At 38.9% G+C, this 23,934-nt stretch overlaps 1 protein-coding gene across 2 annotated transcripts in view; it reads right to left on the reverse strand.

Moving 5' to 3' along the window:
- The window catches only part of CDKAL1 (CDKAL1 threonylcarbamoyladenosine tRNA methylthiotransferase), a 367,634-nt gene that overhangs the window by 127,952 nt on the left and 215,748 nt on the right, over positions 1 to 23,934 (reverse strand). For both annotated transcript variants that reach the window (XM_085220113.1, XM_085220114.1), the window contains 2 exons: positions 16,432 to 16,598; positions 1,075 to 1,220 (listed from right to left, as the gene is read on the reverse strand). In XM_085220113.1, coding sequence (XP_085076239.1) covers positions 1,075 to 1,220; positions 16,432 to 16,598 — 313 coding nt within the window. The remainder of the gene's footprint in view (positions 1 to 1,074; positions 1,221 to 16,431; positions 16,599 to 23,934) is intronic.

Genomic DNA, 23,934 nt, shown 5'->3' on the forward strand with positions numbered 1-23,934 from the left:
AGTTCCAACCCACTGCCACAGGCCAGCTTAGTACATCAAGTACTAGATTAGATTGCCCAGGGCCTCATCCAGCCTGGCCTTTAACACCTCCAGGGATGGAGGATGTACAGGAAACATCATACGTATATTCATATAAATGTACAGGAACATCCTATAAATTACACAAAGTTTGCACTGTTCCACTGTGGGATGTAAGAAAGAAAGGCAAACAACAATTCCCATGCAGCTCTTCACATATCTAGACTGATAGATTTTTCAGTGATCATGAAAAATTGATCATAAATATGATTATGAAAAAACAATTATGTTACGTGCAAGGACTCTAATGCAATTTTAGATTCAAAGGTAGCAACTCCTCCTTTAAATCATTAAAATAAACATGCACAAACTAAGATTGAAAGATAGTAACCAAACAAGGTCATAAGTCTCTCATAGGCAAATGTAATTCTTGTTTTCAAGTTGGAATAAGTACGTTATTATACGTACTTATTTCTTTAAGATAATTGTTCTTAAGGAAGATAATTTTTAAATCATCCCATTAATCATCAATTCCATAAGCAAGATGAAAGTATTACTATACTGATGTCACTGTACACCAGCTAAAGGATGTAAAATATTTATTTAAAAACAAAAAATACTGATTCATATTGGCTGGAGTTGAATTATCTCCAATATACAAAGCAGGCAATGCTTAAAAGCCACATTAAATAAGATTTCAATAATTTTAACTTCAAGCAGTACTTGAAGAATAATTTAAAAAAATATCTAAGAATGTATTATTTGGAAAAGATTAGAAAATACATGGACAAATTAAAAGCATGCCACGTAGAGATTTAAGATTCTTAAGCAAAGGAGCAAACCACACAAAGGGGCTCACAAACAAAGACTGTGAAGCTTAAAGAGCTCATTCATTTTCATACCTCAGTAAAGAAGTTGCAAGTAACTGCTTTCAGCCACATGTTCCTGATGTTGCAAAAAATAAAGAAAGAAAAAAAAACAAACAACCCAGCAACGGCTACCAAAATACAACAACCCCAAACTACAGTTATTATCCTGAAATATTAATAGACTTACTTTTCTTTAAGGAAATCCACTACTCGTCTGAAGTCTGCCACGCAGTATTCCCTTTTCATGTCCATGAGCACACTGTCAGAGGCTGACTGGACTGGTATGTGCAGAAAAGCATACACTCTTGGATGATTGAGAATCTTTGCCATTTCCTAAGTTATTCAAAAAGAAAGAAAAAAAAAAAAAAAAGTTTTCAAGTATTCTGAAACAAGTATATAACCCCTTACATTCATACATGGTAAATACCTGCAGGAATACGTCTGCAACCTAAACAACACTAAGTTGCAGTGGTCCAGCTGGAGAGAGTAGGGACAGGTGAAAACATATGGAAGCAGTTTTATTTTAAAAGAAAGAAGAAGCCATGGGATTGTATTTCCTTTGAGATAGGCCTGACACTCCCCAAGTAGTATTGGTTATTCAGTTAAGAGAAAACTTTAGAAGAAAATTATTGCTAAATAACAGCCCCTGTGCTTTCAGGTTTTTAATTTCAGAAGATTGCAAGATTTAGCTGCTTTCTTGTCAGTCGGAAGAGTTCTCATACACCAAAACCTGAATGTCTCTAATTGGAGTACCCTTAGAGCTGGCAATTTGCTAATTGAAGTACATCTGATTGTTTGCAAGTCTGCTCCAAAACTAGTCTGAAATGTCTTAACTGTGTTATTACAGATGTGGGAATTAAAAGCACTTGGGTACAGAAAGGATAGAACTCATCAGGGGGCTGCTAAAAGCAAAGGAATGGCTTGAAGAGAGGCAGAGGATATGATATATCACGTACAAAAAGACAAATACAAAACAGACTAAAGGTAAAAGAATATGCCAACAAACCTCAAAACCAAAACCAAACCTAACCCCAGACAGAAAGCTGGTATGGTGATGGAACATTAGATGGGGAACAGAACACTGCAGTAATCTTTCTTTCATTTTTACTATTTACAAAATTAAGGACACCAAACCTAGCAAGAAAGTTTAAATATTTTAAATACTGCGATAGAGCCGCATCTAGACATTGTAAAAATACAGCCTGTTAAACTTTACCCTGCAAAAAAACAAGTACACCTGGACAAAAAAAACCCCACGTTATATGCACACAACAAAGAAGCAAGCTTCCACTGAAGGTTTTCACTTTCTTCCTGCACAGCCAGCATGCAGGATGCAGCCTGGGGTCAAGCGCTGCACTGCCTGCTCCCATGCCGTGTGTGTTCAGTACACTCCAGCCAGGCTCACCCAGACCATTTCTCCTTTCTTTGACAGCACAGATGTTCTGTTTGGTAACAAATACCATCACCGGGTTTAGTTGTTAAGTTGCAAGTATTTACAAATCCTTTCCAGGTCATTAATCAGCAATACTGCCATGCACCTAGACTTTGCTTCAGTACTGATATAAGGATGGCCTGAATTGCTCAAAGAGAAGGTAAGCTCCCTTGTGCCTTTTCTCCTTCAGGTACCTAAAAGCACTGATTTTTAGAGCACAAAGTAGAGCAACTACTCTCTCAACACACATGCACAGAACCTAAAACCTCTCAAATCGCTTTCAGAAAGCTGCTTTCAGGGTTTCTGCTTAAGATTAAGATTACAGAAGTGCTTATGAGAAGCGGTTGCATTATTCAGTGGAATGCCTACTCTAACCCAGATATGTGAACTAAATACTGAAGTAAAACTTCTATGATAGTGGAGGCTGCATGATTTGATGCAGAGCAAAGGTGTGAGCAGCTGGCTCTCTGTGGAAGCCAGAGGTGAAGAACGGGCCACCACGCATCCACACAAATTTTACGCATCCAATTTAAATGAACCATTTGCTTTTCTCCTTAGTATTAGACATTCAGCTAGAATACACTGTTCAAATAAAACAGCACAGAATAAATTCTGTAAAATAATATCACAAAATGAGAAACTTTTCTTTTGGCTTATTTAAGCTTTAGAAAATTCTATAAAAGTTAATAAAAAGCTTTCTACCAGTCGACTGTGATTTTTTTTGCTGATCAGTAGTATGTATCTAAAATACCAGAAATAGCAGAAGGACTGGAATCGAGTTATCTATCATACCACTACTGCTTGACTCTTAAACACTTCACTCCATCTTCAAAAACACATTTAAGACACAAGAAAACAATGAAATTCGAATTTCATAATATGTTTCTGAATCTCCAAGACCTCTACAACGTAGAATTAATTCTCACTCCTCTCAGATTTGGCATCTTCTGAGTAACAGCCTCTCTGTTACATGATTCACTTCATGAATTCTCTTTGAAAATCATCAACTACTTCTTAGGATTTCTAGCTATAAAAGCATTATTTGATCTCAGCTTTTGTAAGGCTGAGGATCATTTGATAGGAAAGCAATGGATATCTATTCCAAACAGGATTTGGGAATATTATGCTTAAAAATTTAAGAATTTCTTCTTTTTCCTCTTGTTCCTCTGCATTCATACTAACCAACACATTTTTAATTCTCTTTTTTTAACCTTAAAACACAGATTGCTTTTTTTCTACAACAGTAGCAGCTTTTATGTTGCTGCAAAACTAGCAACATATTGTAGGACAGCAGGAAGTAAAAGAGCATAAATAACTTGGATTTACCTACTTTACAGACACTGTGATTAGCAAAGAATAAGAAACTACCTTGCCTTACTACACATTTCATTTTGTTGGTTTTTAAAGCCAGAAATGAGGAATTTTTCTATGTGTTTTTTTAAAGAAGTGTCTCAATTCGTGCTCTTCCTCTCTTCTTTCCCTTAGAAAAATTAAAATTTTGCTGCAAAATAGGAAAAGTGAACAACAAATCCTGAAAATGAAAGTGTGTTTTCCTATCCAGAGGACGAGTTGAGGAATGATCCCAACCCACTAGCTGCTTGTCTTACAACAACTCACACAAACCTGATTTTCCTCACATTTGATCTAGCTCAGTGTTACATGCCAAGAGGGAACTTCAAGTAACACTTCCTGTAAAAATCAAACCAATATGTATTCCACAGTCATACTTAAATGCAGCTCCAGCCAAAACTGATTCTTTTCATTTTCTCCCATGAAAAAAAATAATCGTATAGCTTCTGCAACTCTTGCAGTCACTGTTGTGTATATCCTGTAGGATTAAGACTGCTCTCACTGAAAATCATTTCACTTGGTTCTGTATTAGTGTCCAGGACACAAAATGTCCGGCATTAATAACAGAAAATTTCAACAGTAACTCCAAGACCCCGTATGTATCAAAAATGTAAAAATCCTAAAGGTAAAACTGCCAGGATGGTCACTTATGCACTAAGTGAAATTTTTTGACAATTCCACTGCATTGTTTTGTTTTAGAAAGATGCACATCGGTTCCTTATGATCAAAGAAAGTGCATTATTTAGAAGGAAAATTCCTTGTCCAGTGTATCAGAAATGCATGTACAATACATGTTACACATCCAGGAGCTCTCATATAGTTTAGTTACTGTGGCCACAAGTTTTAAAGCACATTCTGGATGGCAAAGCATTTTCTACACAACAGAAGACTGCAAATGTCTTCCTGCTGCACCTACAGCTACACAATATAAACTACAAGCACTTTAAGCAATGATGTTCTATTGAGCGTGTTCCTGTATTTTAGGTATAGGCCTGAATTAAAGGCCCTACTGATAAACTCGTTTTCCAAGAGCATAACTATTAACTTGGTAGATTCAGCAGTGTACGAACTGAACAGACAACAGACAGAAATACCTGATGAGACACTGTGCACTTCTCATTTGCTTTCTAAGTACCGCCACTGCTTGTCTCATAACTTAGCAGTTGCAAGCAGAGACTCAGAATGAGCAGTTTGAGACAACTGAATAAACCAATCTTCCAAATTTCTTAAGCGCTCAGTTATAAATGAAACATTGTACCCCAAAATTGTAAGGTGAGATCAATCTAGTCTTACCATTTATCCTCCCTACACCCAAAATTACACTGAAGTAGTTCACAAGAGAGTATGATTAAATACCATTATGTGTTGGACAGTCACACTCAGTGAATCCTGACAGATTTTCCTGCACCACAGATTATAAACAGAATACTTGATTTCATCGCTTACTAAAACTATTAGTTAATATCCCAGGGAGAGCTTGAAGAACATCATGTATAATTGTACTTTACAGTGTCTCAACATCTTACATTTAACATCTGTTTCCTGTTGTTACACATACACGTTTTTCAAATAAAGTGTTTTGCATTACTAGATATAATTACATACTTCAGCTAGTAGGAAAAAATGCAATATTTAATTTTATTTCCATCTGGAAATAATAAAGGAAAGACTTTTTGAAATCGTAAGACTGTGAAAGAAAATTTCTGTTTTTTTTCATGACTGAAACAGCTGATTGCCTTGCACCTCTCTCCTCCCCTTCCCCCCAATGGAATCTACTAGTACCTACATGAAGAAGATATTTCTTGTAGGGGAAGAAAAAAAAAAAAAAAAAAAAAAGTATTCCAATTTACTTTAAGCTGACGTTGCCTAAATTTGGAATCTAACAATGTGTGTGAGAGACCCTGTGGGATACTGATGATGTAGGAAATAATTTTTTTTCCAGTTCTTAGCAGCTGGAGTACATCTGAACACAGAGCCAGAAAGGTTTTTATCTAGTCACTGTATTTCATCCCAGCATCTACAATATAAGACCTTAACCATGTAACCAGAAAGTAAGTCTTGGTGTTTGTAATGACACCACCCAGATCCACAGAGAATCAGAACCAATAAATATCAATATCCATGCATCTACATGTATCTTTCCCCCAAAGCAGGCAGAAGTCCGGTCTTTGAATTCCTACTCATGTTCAAGCCACAGTGGTATGAGCAAATGCTTTCTAGAAAAAAAAAATTGTCCTCTGCCAAACGCAAAGTCCAGTGAAACGCTTGTCCATATGGAAATGTGACAAAATGGCACTCCCTCAAAACTTCTTTCCCTTGTGGCAGGTGTTAGTGTGAGATGTGTGGTGAGGGCTCTCTGCTGGCAGTTGCCATCCAGAAGCCCAGTGGTGCTACCCCCAGCACAGCCTGGCCAAAAAACAAGTGACTGTGGTCCACTTCATAAACCCTCCACAGTGAAATCCAGTAACAGATGTGATCTAGTGATGGAGACACGGCCATGACGACATGACTGGGAGTGGACAGCCTGCAATGGTTTTGTTAAAATCTGAACAGGGAGCCCCTCATGCTTCCCTTTTGGCCCCCAAGGAATGGGATTGTGAAAATCCAAGATATAGGATGTATGACACACCTCTCCAAGGACGCTGCTTGGAATGCAATGCTTCCCCCTGTAACGAAGGGACATAAGGAAGCTGGCTGCTGGACAAGCTGAGTGGCAACCTCTGTCCCAGGTAATGACTTGACATATACAGCTGTCCTAAACAGCCTGCAAGGATACAGGACTACTGCTTCACACAGCTCCAACTGATGTAACTTGAACCTTAATATCAAATCTTTGGGTTGCAAGACAAAGAGCAAAAATTTATTTTGCCACAAAGGAAAAACACCGACAACACTGTCAAACAAAGGGTGGGTATCAGCTTAAGCCACCCTCAGAAACGGATACAAACTAGTCTACAGGCCATGACATGCTGATAGAAGTATTAGTGAGAGCCACTTGCTCTGCCCTATCTGCTACCAGCTGTTCCTCTAGCCGTAGGATTTTTCTGCTGCTTCTCATCTCACAAAACAGACAATCTTAGCTAGTTAAGCAATTCTCCCCCCCCCGTGATTATTAAGCCTAATATCTTAAAAACCAGATCAAGCCAAACCACATCCCTTCAAAAATTTGTCATATCTTTCTCTATTAAAAATGCGGACAGGCTAAGAGAAGTTCTTGTAAAAAGTGACATCCAGACAATAACATTAAGCAATACTGTATTTCACAGACCAACACTCCAGTCGAGGTGTGCTGAAAAGAAAGCAGAGGACCATTTATGTATTTAATGCGATAAAAGCAGTAATTCTCAGTACAGATATCTGAACCTAGGTACTTGAAACACTTAATGGTAAGCAAATTGGCATCCCTATTCCAACCTGCATTCCAGCATTAAAGTGAGACTGACCTTACACTGGGTTAAATAAAGGCACTTTTTCCGCTTTACATAAGGCTGATTATTACTTGGCTTCTCTGGCACTTTGAGCCCAAGTACAATACTAGAGTCTTCATACTCGCATCTCCAAAATGCAGCTGATCCAGTCAGACGTGGCCATTAACATCATGGCACTGATTTCTTCAAAATATTGAGGACCTTCAGTTCCCACCTGAACCGCTGTGAGGTGTGTGGTTGGAAACAAGCAGTAAATAAACAGTTCTGTGTTTAAATAGATGGCAACTCTTAAAGCCATCGCTACAATTGCAGAGAGACTTGCTGTTGCTTCAGAGTGCTTTTTGTCCAGCTTCAGAAAATTGATTCACTTTAAGGTAAAATGTACATTTAATTAAGTGCTGGAGCAATGGCTTAATGACTTATAACCAGCCGACCAAACAGTTAACGTTAATTTCTTGTGAAATGATTAATTTTAATCTGCAAGAAAATACAGATCTTTTTCATTCTCTCCAAGGGGCTCTCTAATTTCTCATCATTAAGCACTACACTAATGAAATATTTTCTTCCTGAGGTAAATTAATATTCCTCTTTGCAATATACATTAGAAACACACAAAGAAGTTCCCTAACAAGGTGATCTATTGCAATAGCATAGTGCTGCATGAAATAACTTTCCATTTCAATCACATGCTATGCTGTCTAACAAAACCCTGACAAACAGTTAAAATGTAAATAGAGGCACACTTATACAATAGGCAAATAGGACTACTGCTCTAACTTTCTGTCTTCAGAAACCTGGATCAGAGACACAGATCACTAGTTACCTTGTCAACTTGTCAGACAAAAGATTGATGCTTCTGTTCAGAAGGAAGTCACAAAATGGATGGCACACCGCAGCGTAGCTCCAGTGCACCGAGACACATCAGTACCAGGAAGCTTCCCCGTTGTTTCCCTCTATTTAAAATCATCATGTACAATACCTCAAAAAGCACCTGCTTTAGGAGGCTACAGTGAAAAGAAAATAATGGAAGGTTATAATCAAAACCTGAACTTCTAGGCAACTACTATCAGCTTCTTTCTTCTGAAGACAGCAAACTAATTGATTTAAGTTTCACGGCAAAAATAGTATCAAACATTCAAAACCATAATGGCAAGATTGATATTGCAGAATTTAAGTTCTTCTGAATCTCCTCCTCCTTTAACATGACTAAATTAATTAGATTCAGAGACTGGGTAGAAGAGATTTTATCACTTCCTCAATTCAGAATAGCACAGAAACACAAAACCAAGTCTCTGCAGTTTTATTCCAAGTTTCTAGAACACATTTTCTCATTTTTCTTTTCTTCCTTTTCCTCATTTTCCTCATCAAACTTTTTTAAACAAATGCCAAAGCCTAATAAAGCAAGCAGTCTTGCTGACAAGTATGCAGATGATGTTGCAGAGCACAGTGGGCTGACAACTATCAAAGAAAACAAAGAGGGTTGGTAGTCCATTTGAACTGAACAGAAGCATAGTTGGTAGATCTTCACTTATTATAATACAAATAACTAGGAACGGAAGATCGTATTTGGTTTTCAATGTAAGCACAAACACTAAGAGAAGATGGCACAATTTGCTGTGAGCTATATTTTTGGCATCAACTTCTACCCCAATGCTCTAACATGTACGGTGACAGCTAAAATTCTCATTCCATACACATAGTATCTGGTCTTTCAACAAGCAGCTCCGTTAATGGTGATTTTGATTTTCTGCTGGTAATCCACCTGAAATAAAACTCAGCTCCAAAGGTCTACTTGAAGTGACATTACAAGTAATTGACAGACAACCTGACACTCAACACAAAACAGAGAGGATCTGTCTGCATTTCAATGCTCTTCATTTTTATGCTATCTAAAAAGGAAGATAAACATTCGTATGAACAAACCTTACTTAATGTACAGCTAATATCCACAGCATTAACTGGTCAAGCAAAGTGCTATTTAACGTTAACCCCTTTCACCAACATGAATTTTTATACGCAAATCATTAAATCCAGCAAAGCATTAGCAGCATGCATAAAATAAGCAGTTCTGATGAAGTGAATCTTGCATGAGGAAAGCAGTTCTTTCTGCCATGTTTTTCAAAACATTTCTTTCCAGTAATGTTATGAAGAGCAGTTTCATTTCCATCACTACAAATGCTCCTTTCTTCACTATCTTAAAGCAAACTTCAATTGTTTATCAAAGTTCCCAATACAATATTTCATGAAGATTTTAAGAGCTCTTAAGATTTACAAATACAACATAAAAACTTCAACAAGATTAAGATGGGTTCTTGTCTGACATTTATTAAGCCAAATCATTCTACCAGTTTACAACAAACATCGCCACTCATTTATTTCCATTAGTAGCTGCTGAGTCTGAGATCTCAAAACTTTAGATTACACAAAATGGTACAACTTAATTCAAAATACAGCAGAGATTATTCATTCCTTTCCTAATCTCACATTATTCAGAAACATATTAATTCTGTGGTGAATTCAACACTGAAACAGTTACATTACACTGGGTTTTAAGAAGTAATTTCAAGGAAATAAGCTATATTTGGAAACCCCAGAGGTAAAGAACAATCTTGAATACACAAGTTAAACAAAGATGTACACAAGACAAATAAGCATTTATCAATCTAACAAAGGAAGCCATAAGACAGCTTTTTCCCCCCTCCTTCCTCAGAAGTCCAGATGCAACCACTCTGCTCCCCCTTCCCTTAATAGCTTAGATTTCTTCCAGTTTCAGTGCCAGCAAGACAAACACAGTTTACACACAGACAGCCATGTAATTACAGCAAGGGACAGTTGCACGGTCCACCACCCACAAAACACTACAAAATGCATGGCAGTAAGACGTCAGAGCCTCAACTATTCGTTTATTTAAATGTATGCCACAGTTTTCATTTTTCCCAGTCAAATCAATATATTTTAATCGGTGCCTTCAAAAGCAACAATCTATGAAAATAACAAAAATACTAGAAACAAGGCAAATACACGCCCTACAGCTCTTTAATTCCTGAAATCGTGGTGCCCTTTCATTTGCTGAAGAATTTGCTGCATATTGTTTCCTTTCAAAACGTGTTTCAAATCAGCTTACTCTTCAGCTTTTTGAGAACTTCAGCTTACACAAAACGCTCACAAAACGCTGGAGAAAAATCAAGAATACGGAAAAAAAGAAAAAGGATTCAGTAATTTTACTGTAATACGTATCTATGTGCTGTGTCAGGGCACATTTGAGGAAGCCAGCTGTATGGTATCAGCTTCAGTGAGGTTAAGGAACATAAACACTGAGCTGACACGAAAAATCAAAGCAAAAGAGCAAAGAAATACTGTTGCTACTCGTGGCACACTTGGTATTCCTGAAGCATTTGAAGACGCTGCCACCATGCAGACTCCATCTCAATGGCTGGCGTATCACTAAATCATTCTGAATTAATAATGGAGATAAAGTCCGCAGATGGCATATGGTATACTTTGAGATAGACTCATTTTGACAGGTGACAAAGAAGACTACTCATCTCATTATGTGAAATTAAGCACTTATGGGAATGGCAGGTGTGAAGTGCCTCCTTTATGCAGATTTGGAAGCATCCCATCACTCACAGAAAGCACTGCAGTAAAATCATAGACAAATCTGGAAGCAGAGATGGCGTTAAATCTGCAAGGGAAGTAAGAAAAGGCTGAGATGCAAGTCTCTGCCCTCTCAATCTGGATGATCCACATTCCCTCCTAATATGACCAGAATCTCAGATACTGAATCAGAAATTATTAAAAAAAAAAAAAAGGAAAAATGAAGACAAAAATCCATCTCTTGCACTACTCCACAAACATCACAAACATTAATTTCAACCCAGCTTGACTTTACAGACTAACTCCTATTCACCTTTTATCTAATACTACTGTTTTAAGAGATTTTTCCCAACCCTCTTGCTTCATCCATCACCGTAGGTGGACATAAAACACTGTCTCAGCAGAGTGTTAGTCAGTAACTCCATAACATGATTGTGGAATAAATGCCTGGAGGTTATTTTTGAAATGGGCTGTACACCCTTATGCCAGTTTTGGTATGCACTGACACAAGAGGATGATAACATCTCCATCTGGCAGTCTGTGTACTTTAGCAGTAGCCCTGTGCAAATACACGTGGCTTACAGCACACAAAGGGTAACTCCACACCTGTGCACTCATTACAGGATTTGCAAGAATTATAAAGCAGTTCCTAATACTACCATTTTAAAACTCTTCCAAGCTAAGACATATTTCCCTATCCAAAAGTCATGCCAATTTACTAAAATTTTCAAGTGCCATCAGCATGTGAGGTGAGGGCAAGCATTGAAACAAAGGGCAAATCTCAAAATCTTGGCTTGAGACCAAACTTAAAACAAGAAAGCTGTAGGCTTGGTGACCCCTACATCAATCAGATGGCTAAGACTGAGAAAGCACTCAGGGAAACAAAACTCTGTCTCCTTTGCCACGCCACAAGAAGAAAATCAAGCATGTCCTCAGCAGCTCAACTGCAAACTCCACCAAATTCCTTCTCACTGCCTTAGAACCACGGGCAAAAGAAACAATGTTGGGGTCTCAGTTCCTTTCATTTGTTTTAAACATAGCAAATGACTCTCCGTGTACCAAGAGATGTCATACAGAGGTCATAGTATCGTTGGGTGTATTTGCATTAATACTGTGGTTCAAAGCAGCCGCGAAACGCTGAAGTGAAATACCCAACAACTCCTTCCCAGTCTACAGGAAGTGATTTTTGGGTGATTGTTCAGTCTAGAGAGTGATTTTTGGGTGTACAAAGTGAAATTATTTCAGAGGAAACCTAAGCAATACAATAAATGTGCTCCAACCCCTCAGCAGGAAAAGAGGGATTCGAATCAACGTACTCACCATTTAAGGAGGTCTGGACATAGGGGCAGAAGTTTAGTTGAGGGGAACAGACTTATTTTGAAGTAAAGACTAAAAATGCATATAAAGTAGATATAAAGACTTCTTTACCACATTCTTAAATTCTTGTTCTGCTACTTCTTAACATAAACACAAACATCAAATGCAGTTGAACAAAACACCACCCAAGTAAGTTCAACTCCAATAATAAAGGCTCTTTTTCTGATGATTCTACTCACTACACAGTCTATCAAAAAGTTCTTAATATTTTGCAAACCATAAAAAAACCTGCAAAGTTCCAAAATTTTTTTTCCTTGCAAACAACAAATTCCAACTGGAAAATATGTGATTGATGCTCATCCCAAAACTGTCAATGCTACACAAATGTTACAGTACAGAAGGAGCCACTACCACCATATTTACTGAACTGAAAGCTAAAAGCACTAACTGGCATCAAAACATACCTTCACAAGTACAGTAATGATTTTCATGAGATAATGGTAAACATCTTGTCATTCCAATAATTTTCTTTTTTTGCGTGGTGGTGGGAAATGAAGAGCTCATAATCACTTTTTGACACCTGCAAATAAATTTCCATCTCTAAACAGCTTAGAAGGCAGCTTATCAAAAAGCAAACTAAGAATCTTTCAGTGAAGGAGCATGCTATTCCAAATACCTACAGAAAATGAAATATAGTATGGAAAAAATCCCATGATTTTAGTTAGAGGATATAAATACTTTCTTGATAGCCGCCAAGGCACCTCTTTATGTGTAGCTGAGGCTCCCCAAATCTAGATTCACAACAATATAAGCAGGGCATTTTTCAAAGGACCAAGATGTGAGGCAAGGTCAGCCAAAACACCCCACTCTAAATATCTCCCCACACTTCTATTTTTAAGGTACTAGAATAGTAAGTGCAACTTATGCTTCAGCTGCATATGAAGTGATACATTTTTAATTTTTAGTCTTTTATTACATTATCAGGCCTTTTATTCACAGAAAAAACTTCTTCCTTATTCACTGAACACATTATCATTGCCATTGTTATATGACAACTTTTTGTTTCTATTGCAGCTACACCATCTACAACTCTGTATTCATCTACACATCTCTGTTCTTTTTATTTACCATCTCCTCCCATCCAGACAATGAAAGGGACAGGAACTCTAGCAAAGAGTTTGAATTCCAAGCACACAATTAAGTAAGTGACCTGATGTTTTCAATTATCTGAGATTAAAATCCACGGCTATTTGAAGGAAAATAGAAGGGAAATAGCTATATGTGAAACGTCTTAAAATTGATATTCAAGTAAAAAAAAGAAAAGAAAAAAAAAAAAGCAGTTCTAATGACAATGGAATTCATGCAACATTACAAAATAACATTTAAAAATGCATAGAAAGTCTTTGAAAATTGGTATTTTTAAAACACTTATGACTCAGAGTGTTATTGGACAAAACAAATGCCATAGAAACTTTCTCAGTTTTGGAGGCTACAAGAATAATAGAGACAAAGTTGGAAAAACATCTCATTGGTAGGTAAGACTCAATAAATTTGGCACAAATTGCAAGTGAAGCAAAATTGTTGATGTTAGGCTGTATCTCTAGGGAAGCTCAGTCCAAATCTTACAATGAATTTATGCTTTTACATGACTGCTGCTGCTCTATGCCACTTACCACACATGTTCTTTAATAAAGTGAAATAAATTCTCAAGTAACAGTTGCATATGTACAGTTGCGTGCAAATGCTGCAAATTTCTGATTTCTAAAGAAGATGCACGGGCCTGGAAGAGCTTTTTCCCTTTTATTGGACATACACAATCAGTACATTTTTCCACATAATTTTTTTTCTCAGAAAGCCAAGCACTACCTAGTTAGCAACATGCTATCTAACAAAACAAACTAAATCAAATGCAGCACCTTTTTAAAACAGTTAATGGAAGATGTTTACATCCCATAAAATAGCTTGATAGCTTTCTTAGGAGATAACAGTGCTACATCTGGGTTTTATCCTAATCAACTGACATGAAGGCTAATGAACTTCTCATTTAATTCTTTTGTTTTTTTTTAAATAAATCATAGTCTTACCCTTTCCTCAACTGGAAACTTAAAAGCACCTTCCCCATAAAAGGTTTATTTTGTCTGGTAAAAATGCATACAGGAGACTGCCCAACATTCCAGAGTGATCTTTCATAGATACAAGCTCAGAAAAGGGGAGTGGACAGAAAAGCAGAAGGTAAAACGACTTTTACAAATTCAGGTTGACAAATTATCAGAATTATTTCACCAAATTACAAGCTCCAGAATTCTTGGACATACAGTGAAAACAAAAGCATGATTAAAACATCCTTCAAAAACAACATATAGACTGGGAACTGTACGTAACTTAAGAGGAGAAGCAACAGCAGATGTTGTGTACGCACAATGCATGTTCTGCAAAGCAACGTCAAAAATGTACATTTTCAGTAGGTCTTTCTGAGTCCCCTTAGATCCATTTTTAAAGAGATTAGAGATTCCTAAATATAAGTAAGATCAAGGAGAGTCTAAACCTTGTAGAAAAATGAGAAAACCAAAGATTACAGACCATAAATCAAAGAATTCACAGATCAGTGAAATGCTTACGGTAAGACAACTACTGACTGAAGGAACGTATCAGACGGTGGTATGGCAGCAGAGGTTGAATCTTCCTGACAATATTCTGTCATATTTTGTAGCCTTGTGACAGATGGCAGCAGAGGGGCAGCCTGACCAAATGGCATCTGACATGGAAGTGTGTACGAAGCAAAGGGGTACAGTTGAATTAATCCATGCAGAAACACATTACACCCACTGACATTCATCAACACTTGCTGAATGTTGATAGAGACCCGACAGTGGATGTGAGCACAGTGAGTGAGGCAGTGGTGGTGTGACAACAGGTCACCTCTGCTGGTGCAGACTGTTCTGAGTGCAGCACGCAGGCTCTTGCCCAAGGCAGGCAAAAATGCATAGCTAATACAACACTAATGGTAATTAGTGTTTTACAGCTGAGAATTTTCTCTATCAAACAGTGTTACTGTACCTGTCACTACTTCCATCAAAATAAACACGAGGTATTACTTTCACAGTGACCTATGTAACACACCTTCTACCTTGCTCAACTTTTATAAAAATTAAGATGACTGCAGTGCCCCTCTTTAGCTGGGGAGAGCCGTTGTTTTAATCAGTTGCTGGAAACAAGAGAAGAAAATCCCTCTGGGAGTACTCACAAGTTGTGCAGCAGGGACAAAAGCAGCAGTCTATACCAAAATACACTTTTATAACATGAGTTACAATGAAAACAAAGACAGTGAAAATTAATAGAGGCCTTGCTTGCTTTTGACTAAGACGCTTTTCGAAGAATGCAAAGCTGCACAACCAAACAACTTTCTAAGATTTTAGTTCAAACTGTTTTTAAGGCTCTATCTACCTGAAGTGCATGTTAAGCTAAAGAATAAAAGAAGAGAGGAGAAGTTTCTTACGAGTTTTCAGAAGATTGCATTCTTTAGCTTGTGAAGTGAAAAACAGTTCATTTCTATCAAGATTAGATTCCTTGCTTGAAGAGGGAAAAATGCAGTATTACTATTCCTGAAGAAGAGGAAGTAGCTACAGCATTCCGTTAAAAGATGCCAAAGACAGTATTTTTAAGGAGATCTAAATGCAAACTTTTAATTCTGTAATGTCGTAAGAAAAGCAGCACAGACAACAGCTATTTTACCTGAATACAACTGAAACATAAGGCTACAAAATCTACTTTAAATGACAACCTTCGTTCTGTGACAGAATCTAACCAAACCAGCCAATGTTTGAGACCAAGCTCACTTTGTGCTTCACATACACAGTTCTCTTTCAAATTCACATCGTTGTTCACCTTGCTGTTTAGGATCTGATGGAACTACCTTGTTACACATTTTTCTTATGCAGATACATACTTAAAATTTCCATTTTTTAATCATGGAAGCTCTCCACACACTCAGAATAGCCTCTGACATAGGAATATGAATATATTGTTGTCTGAGGCCTGCTTACTGTGTTTCTGGAAACATTCATCTGAGATGTACCAGGAAGACAACTTTAATCCAAGAATCCACTGCCTGCTAATGACATTTGCTTTAGTTCTTGAAAACAGTAGACATGTACAGAAGCCGAGCATCACTATAATGAAGCTCCATAGGTCAGGGACCTCAGCAATATTATCATTCCAAAATGATTTGAATATCTTATTATCTAGATAACTTGCTGTGTCGGGCAAATGGCTTAACCCTATTAGTGCAATTCTATAAATTTACTTGCAGACCATAATTTTTTTAAGCTACCACTTAAAATAAAATGCACTATATACAGGGTTCCAGACTGACTCAATCAATAAATGTCTAACATATAAATAATTTTCTTTCCTTCCTTACCTCCAGATGCTCTAAAATATAGGGAGGATTTGTCATGCCAAGCCTCAGCATAGCTCCCTCAGGAATAGCTTCAACCAGCTTCCACAGAAGAGTAGGGAGGTCTGTGCCAATGTCTCTGCCATAAGCCCCTGTGTCTTCACTGGTCAGCCATATCTCACAAACACCCTCTGTGAATAAAAGGTGGAGATAATTAACAGATCTGTTTTAGAGCTGTTTATTTTATCATACAGCTGCTCACTCTTTTTAATGCAGGATTTCACGAGGCCATTATGCAGCCAGACTAGGATTTCAATTGTAAGGGGGAGGGAAGGAAGGAAGGCTTATCCCATGGGTAGCAGAGGGTTATTAAGTTCATTTTATGAGCACAAGAGTGCTACAACAATGCTGTAAATTATCATTGCTGTGGAGTGATTAACATTCACAGCCAATGACTAATTCTGTGTTGCCTCTACAGCAAGTCAGTCACGTCTAGTACTCTGCTCTATTTTTTGAACCTAATTCATTAAACATTGCAAGCAACATTACCCAAGCAAAGAGTCTGCACTAATGGTTGTTACTAGCAGTCAACTTATTAACTGGTAAGCTTCCAGTAAACAAAAACAGCTCTAAAGAATAATGACTAACAGTCCTCTTAGAATAACTGCTAGAATTCTTTAAATGAGAAAATACAATGTATTAAGGTTGCATTTAAAAAGTTAGTCATCACTACTTGACTAAGTGAGAGTGCTGAAAAGCCTGTTTCCTGCCTGTTTATACTTTGTTTTCCACCAGTCAGGGACTTAGGAAATTGTGTATTTGATTTGCATTGCAAAGAGTATCGACCTCAAAAACTGAAATTTGGCAATAATATCCTCTTGCTCCAAGAGGGGAAATGTTGCACCATCCTTTAATAATGGCTGAAAGCAACAAGACTTCATGCAGCCACTTCCATCAGGCTGCCCAGCTCCCATCTTTTTAATAATGCAGTCCCTCTCTTCCCCCTCGCTGCTCCAAAGCGAGAAATAAGCCATTGGAAATAGGGTGGCTGAGAGGAAGACTCCTGTGATTCCCAGTAAGAAAACTTAGCATTAACTCATTAGGGGCTAGATTTCTAAGAAAAACGATGAACCAGTAAACAAAACCATCTGAACACTATAACCATTCTTCAAAGCGATCACGAAGCACCAAAGCACTCTCTGGATAAGCAGAGAAAGTATTGCAAAATAAGAATGCTTACAGTATAAAAATATTTTTCAGATGAGGAAAATACAAAGAACTACACAGAATCAAATCAAATCAAAAGAGATAAAATAAGAAAACCACACATTTTACAAAAATGGAAACTCTCGCTGTGGACAGCAGATGGACGATAGAGGTAGACAGCAGCTATGTCAAGCAAAGATAATTCTGTTTGGATAGAAGTTCTCATAGCGATTCATTAATTACAGCTGAAAACATTTACAAATTAAAGGCAAACTAAGAAACTCATCACTTAGTAAGTTGTTAAGCTTTAAGAATAAGAGACAGATGCATAGCTCTGTTGGTGTAGGAGCTTAGTGGCAAGCATTCTTGAAGCAGCGCTCTCTGGTTATCCAACCTTCCATCACAGCTTCGTAGCAACATTTGAGTAGGGCTGCCAGTGCTTTAGGTACACTGAACTTGCCTACACACACAGTCACACATTGGGTTCCACTGTAGTTGCTGATCATTTTAGAGCTGCAGTCACAGCAGACAGTACAATATTACAAAATGTGTTCTGAGATTTGTTTGCCCTACATTTTCCTGAGTTACAGAAAAAAAAACACCAAGTGAATTACGGATCACCCGCATTTTAGAAATAAATGCAACACAGATGATATAAATGATGGCTAGCATCCTGTTGTGTTCTTTGTATCAGCTTCCAATAGCCACCATAACATTACAAAACAGTAATTCACTTGCTGTTTTTCTACTGAAATAGAGTAAATCTGACTTTTAAGCTTTCATCTGGCTAGGAATGGAAATAACATTCAGGTGGAAAACAACAGTGAGGTTTTAAAGCTGCATAGGTGGGGACCATCAGCACCCTGGTGGGCTGAAACTTCAAACCAAATCACGTGAAGAGGAAGCAGCTGTAATAGCAAACCAGCAACAACAAGAATAACTGTCTCGTCTGCTCTCCTATCACAATGTTGAACAATAAGCAGTGGGAATAATTCATGCTGAGAGAGCCAAAGATGAAGTCTCAATAAGATGAGGAGGGGGAGAGCACCTGTATTTTAGAGAGCTCCCTTCCCAATTTCAGGCTGACGAAATGAATCTTCCCATAATTACAGACACTGCATTTACAAAAAGAGTAAGTGAACTCCATGAACAACTATGGCAATACAGGCTTGGTGGCAGTTGTTGCTAAGCTGTTTATTCTAGCCCTCTGCATCCTGAGTTCAGCAGTCTCTGCTTAAACTGAGTAATAAAACATTAGATCCCTCAGTCTTCTTAATAATGGGAAAAATCCCTCCCTTTTTCCACTCAGCCCTCTGCACAACAGCTGTACGTAGAAAGCTATTCAAATCCAATGCCTAACTGGGTACAGCATTTTTTTCCCTTCCTCTGCAGTAAGCCTGACCAGCTCATACGCCATTCTGTTATTTGATAATTTTGGTGCTAATAAAAGCAAGCTGATTTTGTAAACAAGAAAATTGATCCAGCCTGCAGAGATTGGATGTGCAAACTCAGAGAGTTTGTTACATTATTAAGGTCAATTATCATTATATTCAAGTAATTACATGTCTGTCTTTGGTCACAGCACATAGTTTATTCCTCATTCTGCCATCACCACCCAGCACAAGAGTAACCTCAACAGCTGGATCCCAAGCTGCGCCCTGCTGTAATTGGAGATGACTGAGAATGAAAAATGTTGGAAAATAAAATGTTTCCAAGTAAATAAAGGAAGTTCTGAACCAATTCCTTTCCTAGCATCTTATTATAAATAATAATCATTGCAGATCATCTGAAACACGTTTTAACTTAATTTTTCTTGAGCAGTCTAAACAATCCTTATAAAGGGAAGAAGAAATCCTACAGTGACTTTATATATGTTTCTGTTTTAGAGACCACTTGAAATGATTTATTTCACTTTAATTCCATGCCACTATTGAAAACACTTTTCAGCAGTAGCACAGTTCTTAGTCTGAGGAGAAATCTATTCCATCTGAAAAATATACTTCAATCTACAAAACTGACAAAAGAATTTAAAATATCAGATGCTAATCCTACTGAAATTCTTTTATTTGTTGGCCTACTGTTTAATTTCTCTGCAGGCTGTTATGGTGGGAGATAGCCAGTTCTGATCTTCTCGCTATTCCATGTACAATATCATAAAGTCCTAGAATGGCACGGGTTGGAACAGACTTTAAAGATCATTCAGTTCCAAACCCCCTGCCACGGGCAGGGTTGCCAACCACTAGATCAGCTTGCCCTGGGTCCAAGATCCAACCTGGTCTTGAACGCCTCCAGGCGTGGAGCATCCACAACTTTCATGTCACAACCTCATCACTCTCTCAGTAAAAAATACTCCACCAAAATGTAATCTGAATCTTCCCTCTTTTAGTTTAAGACCATTTCCCCTGGTCCGATCACTATCCGCCCAGGTAAAAAGTTGGTCTCCCTTGTGATTATATACTCTTTCTAAGTATTAGAAGGCTGCAGCAAGGTTTCCCTGTAGCCTTCTCCAGCCCAAAGAAGCCCAGCTCCCTCAGTCTTTCTTCACAGGAGAGCTGCCTCAGCCCTCTGATAACTTTCGTGATATCTTTCTTCTGCTGGGGGCTCCAGGTTTGGACACGGTACTCCAGATGGGACATCACAAAGACAGAGCAGAGGGGGTCAATTCCCTCCCTCTTCCTGCTGGCCACCCTTCTCCCATTTTCTACACATACCTGGGACTGCGTTGACCTAAGTGCAATACCTTCCACTTGTCCTTGTTAAAACTTCATTAGGTTCACACAGGCCCACTTCTCTAGTTTGTTCACATCCCATTGCATGCCATTCCCTCCTTCCGTAGCGTCAACTGCACCACTCAGCTTGGTGTCATCAGCGAATTTGCTGACAGTGCATTCAATTCCACTGTCTATGTCACTGATAAAGATTTTGAAGAGCACCCATGCGAAGACAGATCCCTGGGGGACACCACTCATAACCAGCCTCCATCTGGACAAAAAGCCATTGGCCACAGCTCTCTGGCTGTGACCATCTAAGCAGCTTCTTAACCACTGAAAAGTCCAGCCTTCAAACCCATACTGCTCCAATTTAGAGATAAGGGTGTGGTGTGGGACCGTCTTAATGATCTTGCATATGTCCACATAGTTGCTATTCCTTTGTCCACTAATGCCATCGCTCCATCACAGAAGGCCAGTAGATTTTATTTCCCTTCATTGAATTCTGTTTAGTTACTGCCAATCCATTTATCCATATTGTTTAGGTCTATCAGCCCTGTCCCCTAATTTGCCAGCTACCTCATCACTCTGTTATTATCTCCCAACTCACTAAAAATGTATTTTATACCTTATTCTGCACACTGTTAGTGAACATACGAGGTACTGATCCAGGATCGACACAGATTGATCAAGAAATGCTATTAGGAACTGCCAGCTAGGTTCCACACCATGGATCCCTGCTCTGTGAGTTGGGCAGCATAACCAGTTCTCTTGGCCATGTTATCATCCACACACCCAATCCACGCCTCATCAATGTGTACACATATTAGAGGACACTACCGTTAAGACTTTGCTAAATTCAAGTTAAAACAAACAAAACAAACAAAAAACAAACCCTCTACATTTTTCCCCTCCTCCATACAGCCAGATATCTTGAGAAGGCAGTCACAAACCATTTGCCAGTAGTACACCTACTGTAGGTGATCCCAGTCATCTCCTTGCCCTTCACATGCCTAGAAGTGCCTTTGCCCCACGAGCTTCCCACAGACTGAAGTTCACCTGCCCTATAGCTCCCCTCTTCTTGCCCTTCTTGAAGGGCAACGTGACATTTCCCTTTTTCCAGTCATCAGGAATCTCCTGATTGTCATGATCTTTGGATGATGAGGGACAAAAGCATTGTAATGACACCAACCAGAGCTCCAGGCACACTCAGTTATCTCCCACTGAAGGATTATTTCTATTAGTTCTGGATGTCAGACTGCAGTAGCAAGAAGTGCAGCTATGTTTCACAACTGTTTAGTTCAGTACAAGCCTTAAAGCAGTTGTGGTTCCTGTTGCCCACAGGATGACACATATATTAGAGTGCTTAGGAAATGAAAACACTAACTTTTATGGTCTGCATATCTTTGAAAACAAATGTGCTTGAGAACCAATATGTAGTGAAACACACTAGAATATTACAAAAGGAAATACAGAAGGAAGGCTATCATTCATTCTCCTACACACAAAGTCACACTTCCTTCTTGTCAAGATGTTTTATTCAATTAAAGGTTTGGACAAGCCGTTGATTTAAGATGTATAAATTTCTGTACAAGCTATACATTAATATATTCATGGCATGATTTTGTTCAGTGATACAAAGCCTTAACAGGAACTTGATTTAAAAGTTCATCTAGTACAGACATAAGTGAGGAAAACAAACTCCTGATGCTGCAAAATCTTGGTAAAATTTTGGGCTATAGTTGCATAGTCCCTGGAAAGGTGATGGAACAGCTTGTGCTGGATACCATCTCCAGACAACTGGGAGAAAAGGAGGTTATCAGGAGTAGTCAGCATGGGTTCACCAAGGGGAGGTCGTGCTCGACCAACTTGGTGGCCTTCTATGATGCTGTCACATGCTGGGTGGATGGGGGAAGAGCGGTAGATGTAATCTACCTTGATTTTAGAAAGGCGTTTGATACTGTCTCCCACGACATCCTTATAACAAAGCTGAGGAAGTGTGGGATAGACGAGTGGACAGTGAGGTGGGTTGAGAACTGGCTGACTGGCAGAGCGCAGAGGGTCGTCGTTGGTGGTGCAGAGTCTGGCTGGAGACCTGTAACCAGTGGTGTCCCCCAGGGGTCTGTGCTGGGTCCGGTCTTGTTCAACATCTTCATCAATGACCTTGATGAGGGGATAGTGGCCACCCTCAGCAAGTTTGCTGATGATACGAAGTTGGGAGGATTGGCTGACACGCCTGAAGGCTGTGCTGCCATTCAGCGAGACCTGGACAGGCTGGAGAGCTGGGCAGTAAGAAACCGGATGAGGTTCAACACAAGCAAGTGTAGGGTCTTACACCTAGGGAGGAATAATTGCATGCACCAATACAGGCTGGGGGATGAGCTGCTGGAGAGGAGCTCTGCAGAGAGGGACCTGGGCGTCCTGGTGGACGACAGATTGGCCATGAGCCAGCAGTGTGCCCTCGTGGCCAAAAAGGCCAATGGCATTCTGGGGTGCATTAAAAAGAGCGTGTCCAGCAGGTCGAGGGAGGTGATCCTCCCCCTCTACTCTGCCCTGGTAAGGCCTCATCTGGAGTACTGTGTCCAGTTCTGGGCTCCCCAGTACAAAAAAGACAGGGATCTCTTGGAAAGAGTCCAGCGGAGGGCCACAAAGATGGTGAAGGGCCTGGAGCATCTCCCCTATGAAGAAAGGCTAAGTAAACTGGGTCTGTTTAGCCTTGAGAAAAGAAGACTGAGAGGGGACCTGATCCAGGTTTATAAATATCTGAGGTGTGGCGGCCATAGTGGTGAGGCCAGTCTCTTTTCAGTGGTACGTGGAGACAGGACGAGGGGAAACGGACATAAGCTGCAGCATAGGAAGTTTCGCACGAATGTGCGTAAGAACTTCTTCACGGTGAGGGTGACGGAGCACTGGAACAGGCTGCCCAGGGAGGTTGTGGAGTCTCCTTCTCTGGAGATATTCAAGTCTCGCCTGGACGCCTACCTGTGCGACCTGGTGTAGGGAACCTGCTTTGGCAGGGGGGTTGGTCTCGATGATCTCTAGAGGTCCCTTCCAACCCCTACAATTCTGTGATTCTGTGATTCTGTGATTCTAAACCAGTAGAATTAATCATACCTTGGAGCCACTTAACTCTTCTGGTGACTACTTTTTAACAAGCCAGAAACATCTCTTAACTTTAGATTTTTAAGGCATCTAACAAAAAGGGAAACACACGATTTACTTATATAGGAAGTTGAAATTGAAGCTTGAAAGGAGTTTAATGCAGAACAGCTCAACCAGCAGCTCAAAGCTATTTCAATGAAAATGCGTTAAACTTTTTAAAAAACCTTGGTTTCAAACATTTTTTTGCCTGAAAGGGCATTTAGACTTGTGTGATTTCATGTAACATATGGGGCCAAATCAGAGCTAGACAAAAAAACAAACAAAAAAACTCATGCACACAGAAGAAGAAAAATTAGGATGTTCAAGAGGAACTTTTCTTAACTAGGTGAAAATTAAGTATACATATATTTTTTTGTTTCATACAAAATTAAAAGAACAGAAACAAACCTAATACTATCCCCACACACACAACAAATACGTGCACACACTTCCACCACCACTTTTTGCATTA

Source organism: Meleagris gallopavo, chromosome 3 (genome assembly GCF_905368555.1).
Source record: "Meleagris gallopavo chromosome 3, MGAL_WU_HG_1.1, whole genome shotgun sequence".
In the NCBI taxonomy this organism is placed as follows: domain Eukaryota; kingdom Metazoa; phylum Chordata; class Aves; order Galliformes; family Phasianidae; genus Meleagris; species Meleagris gallopavo.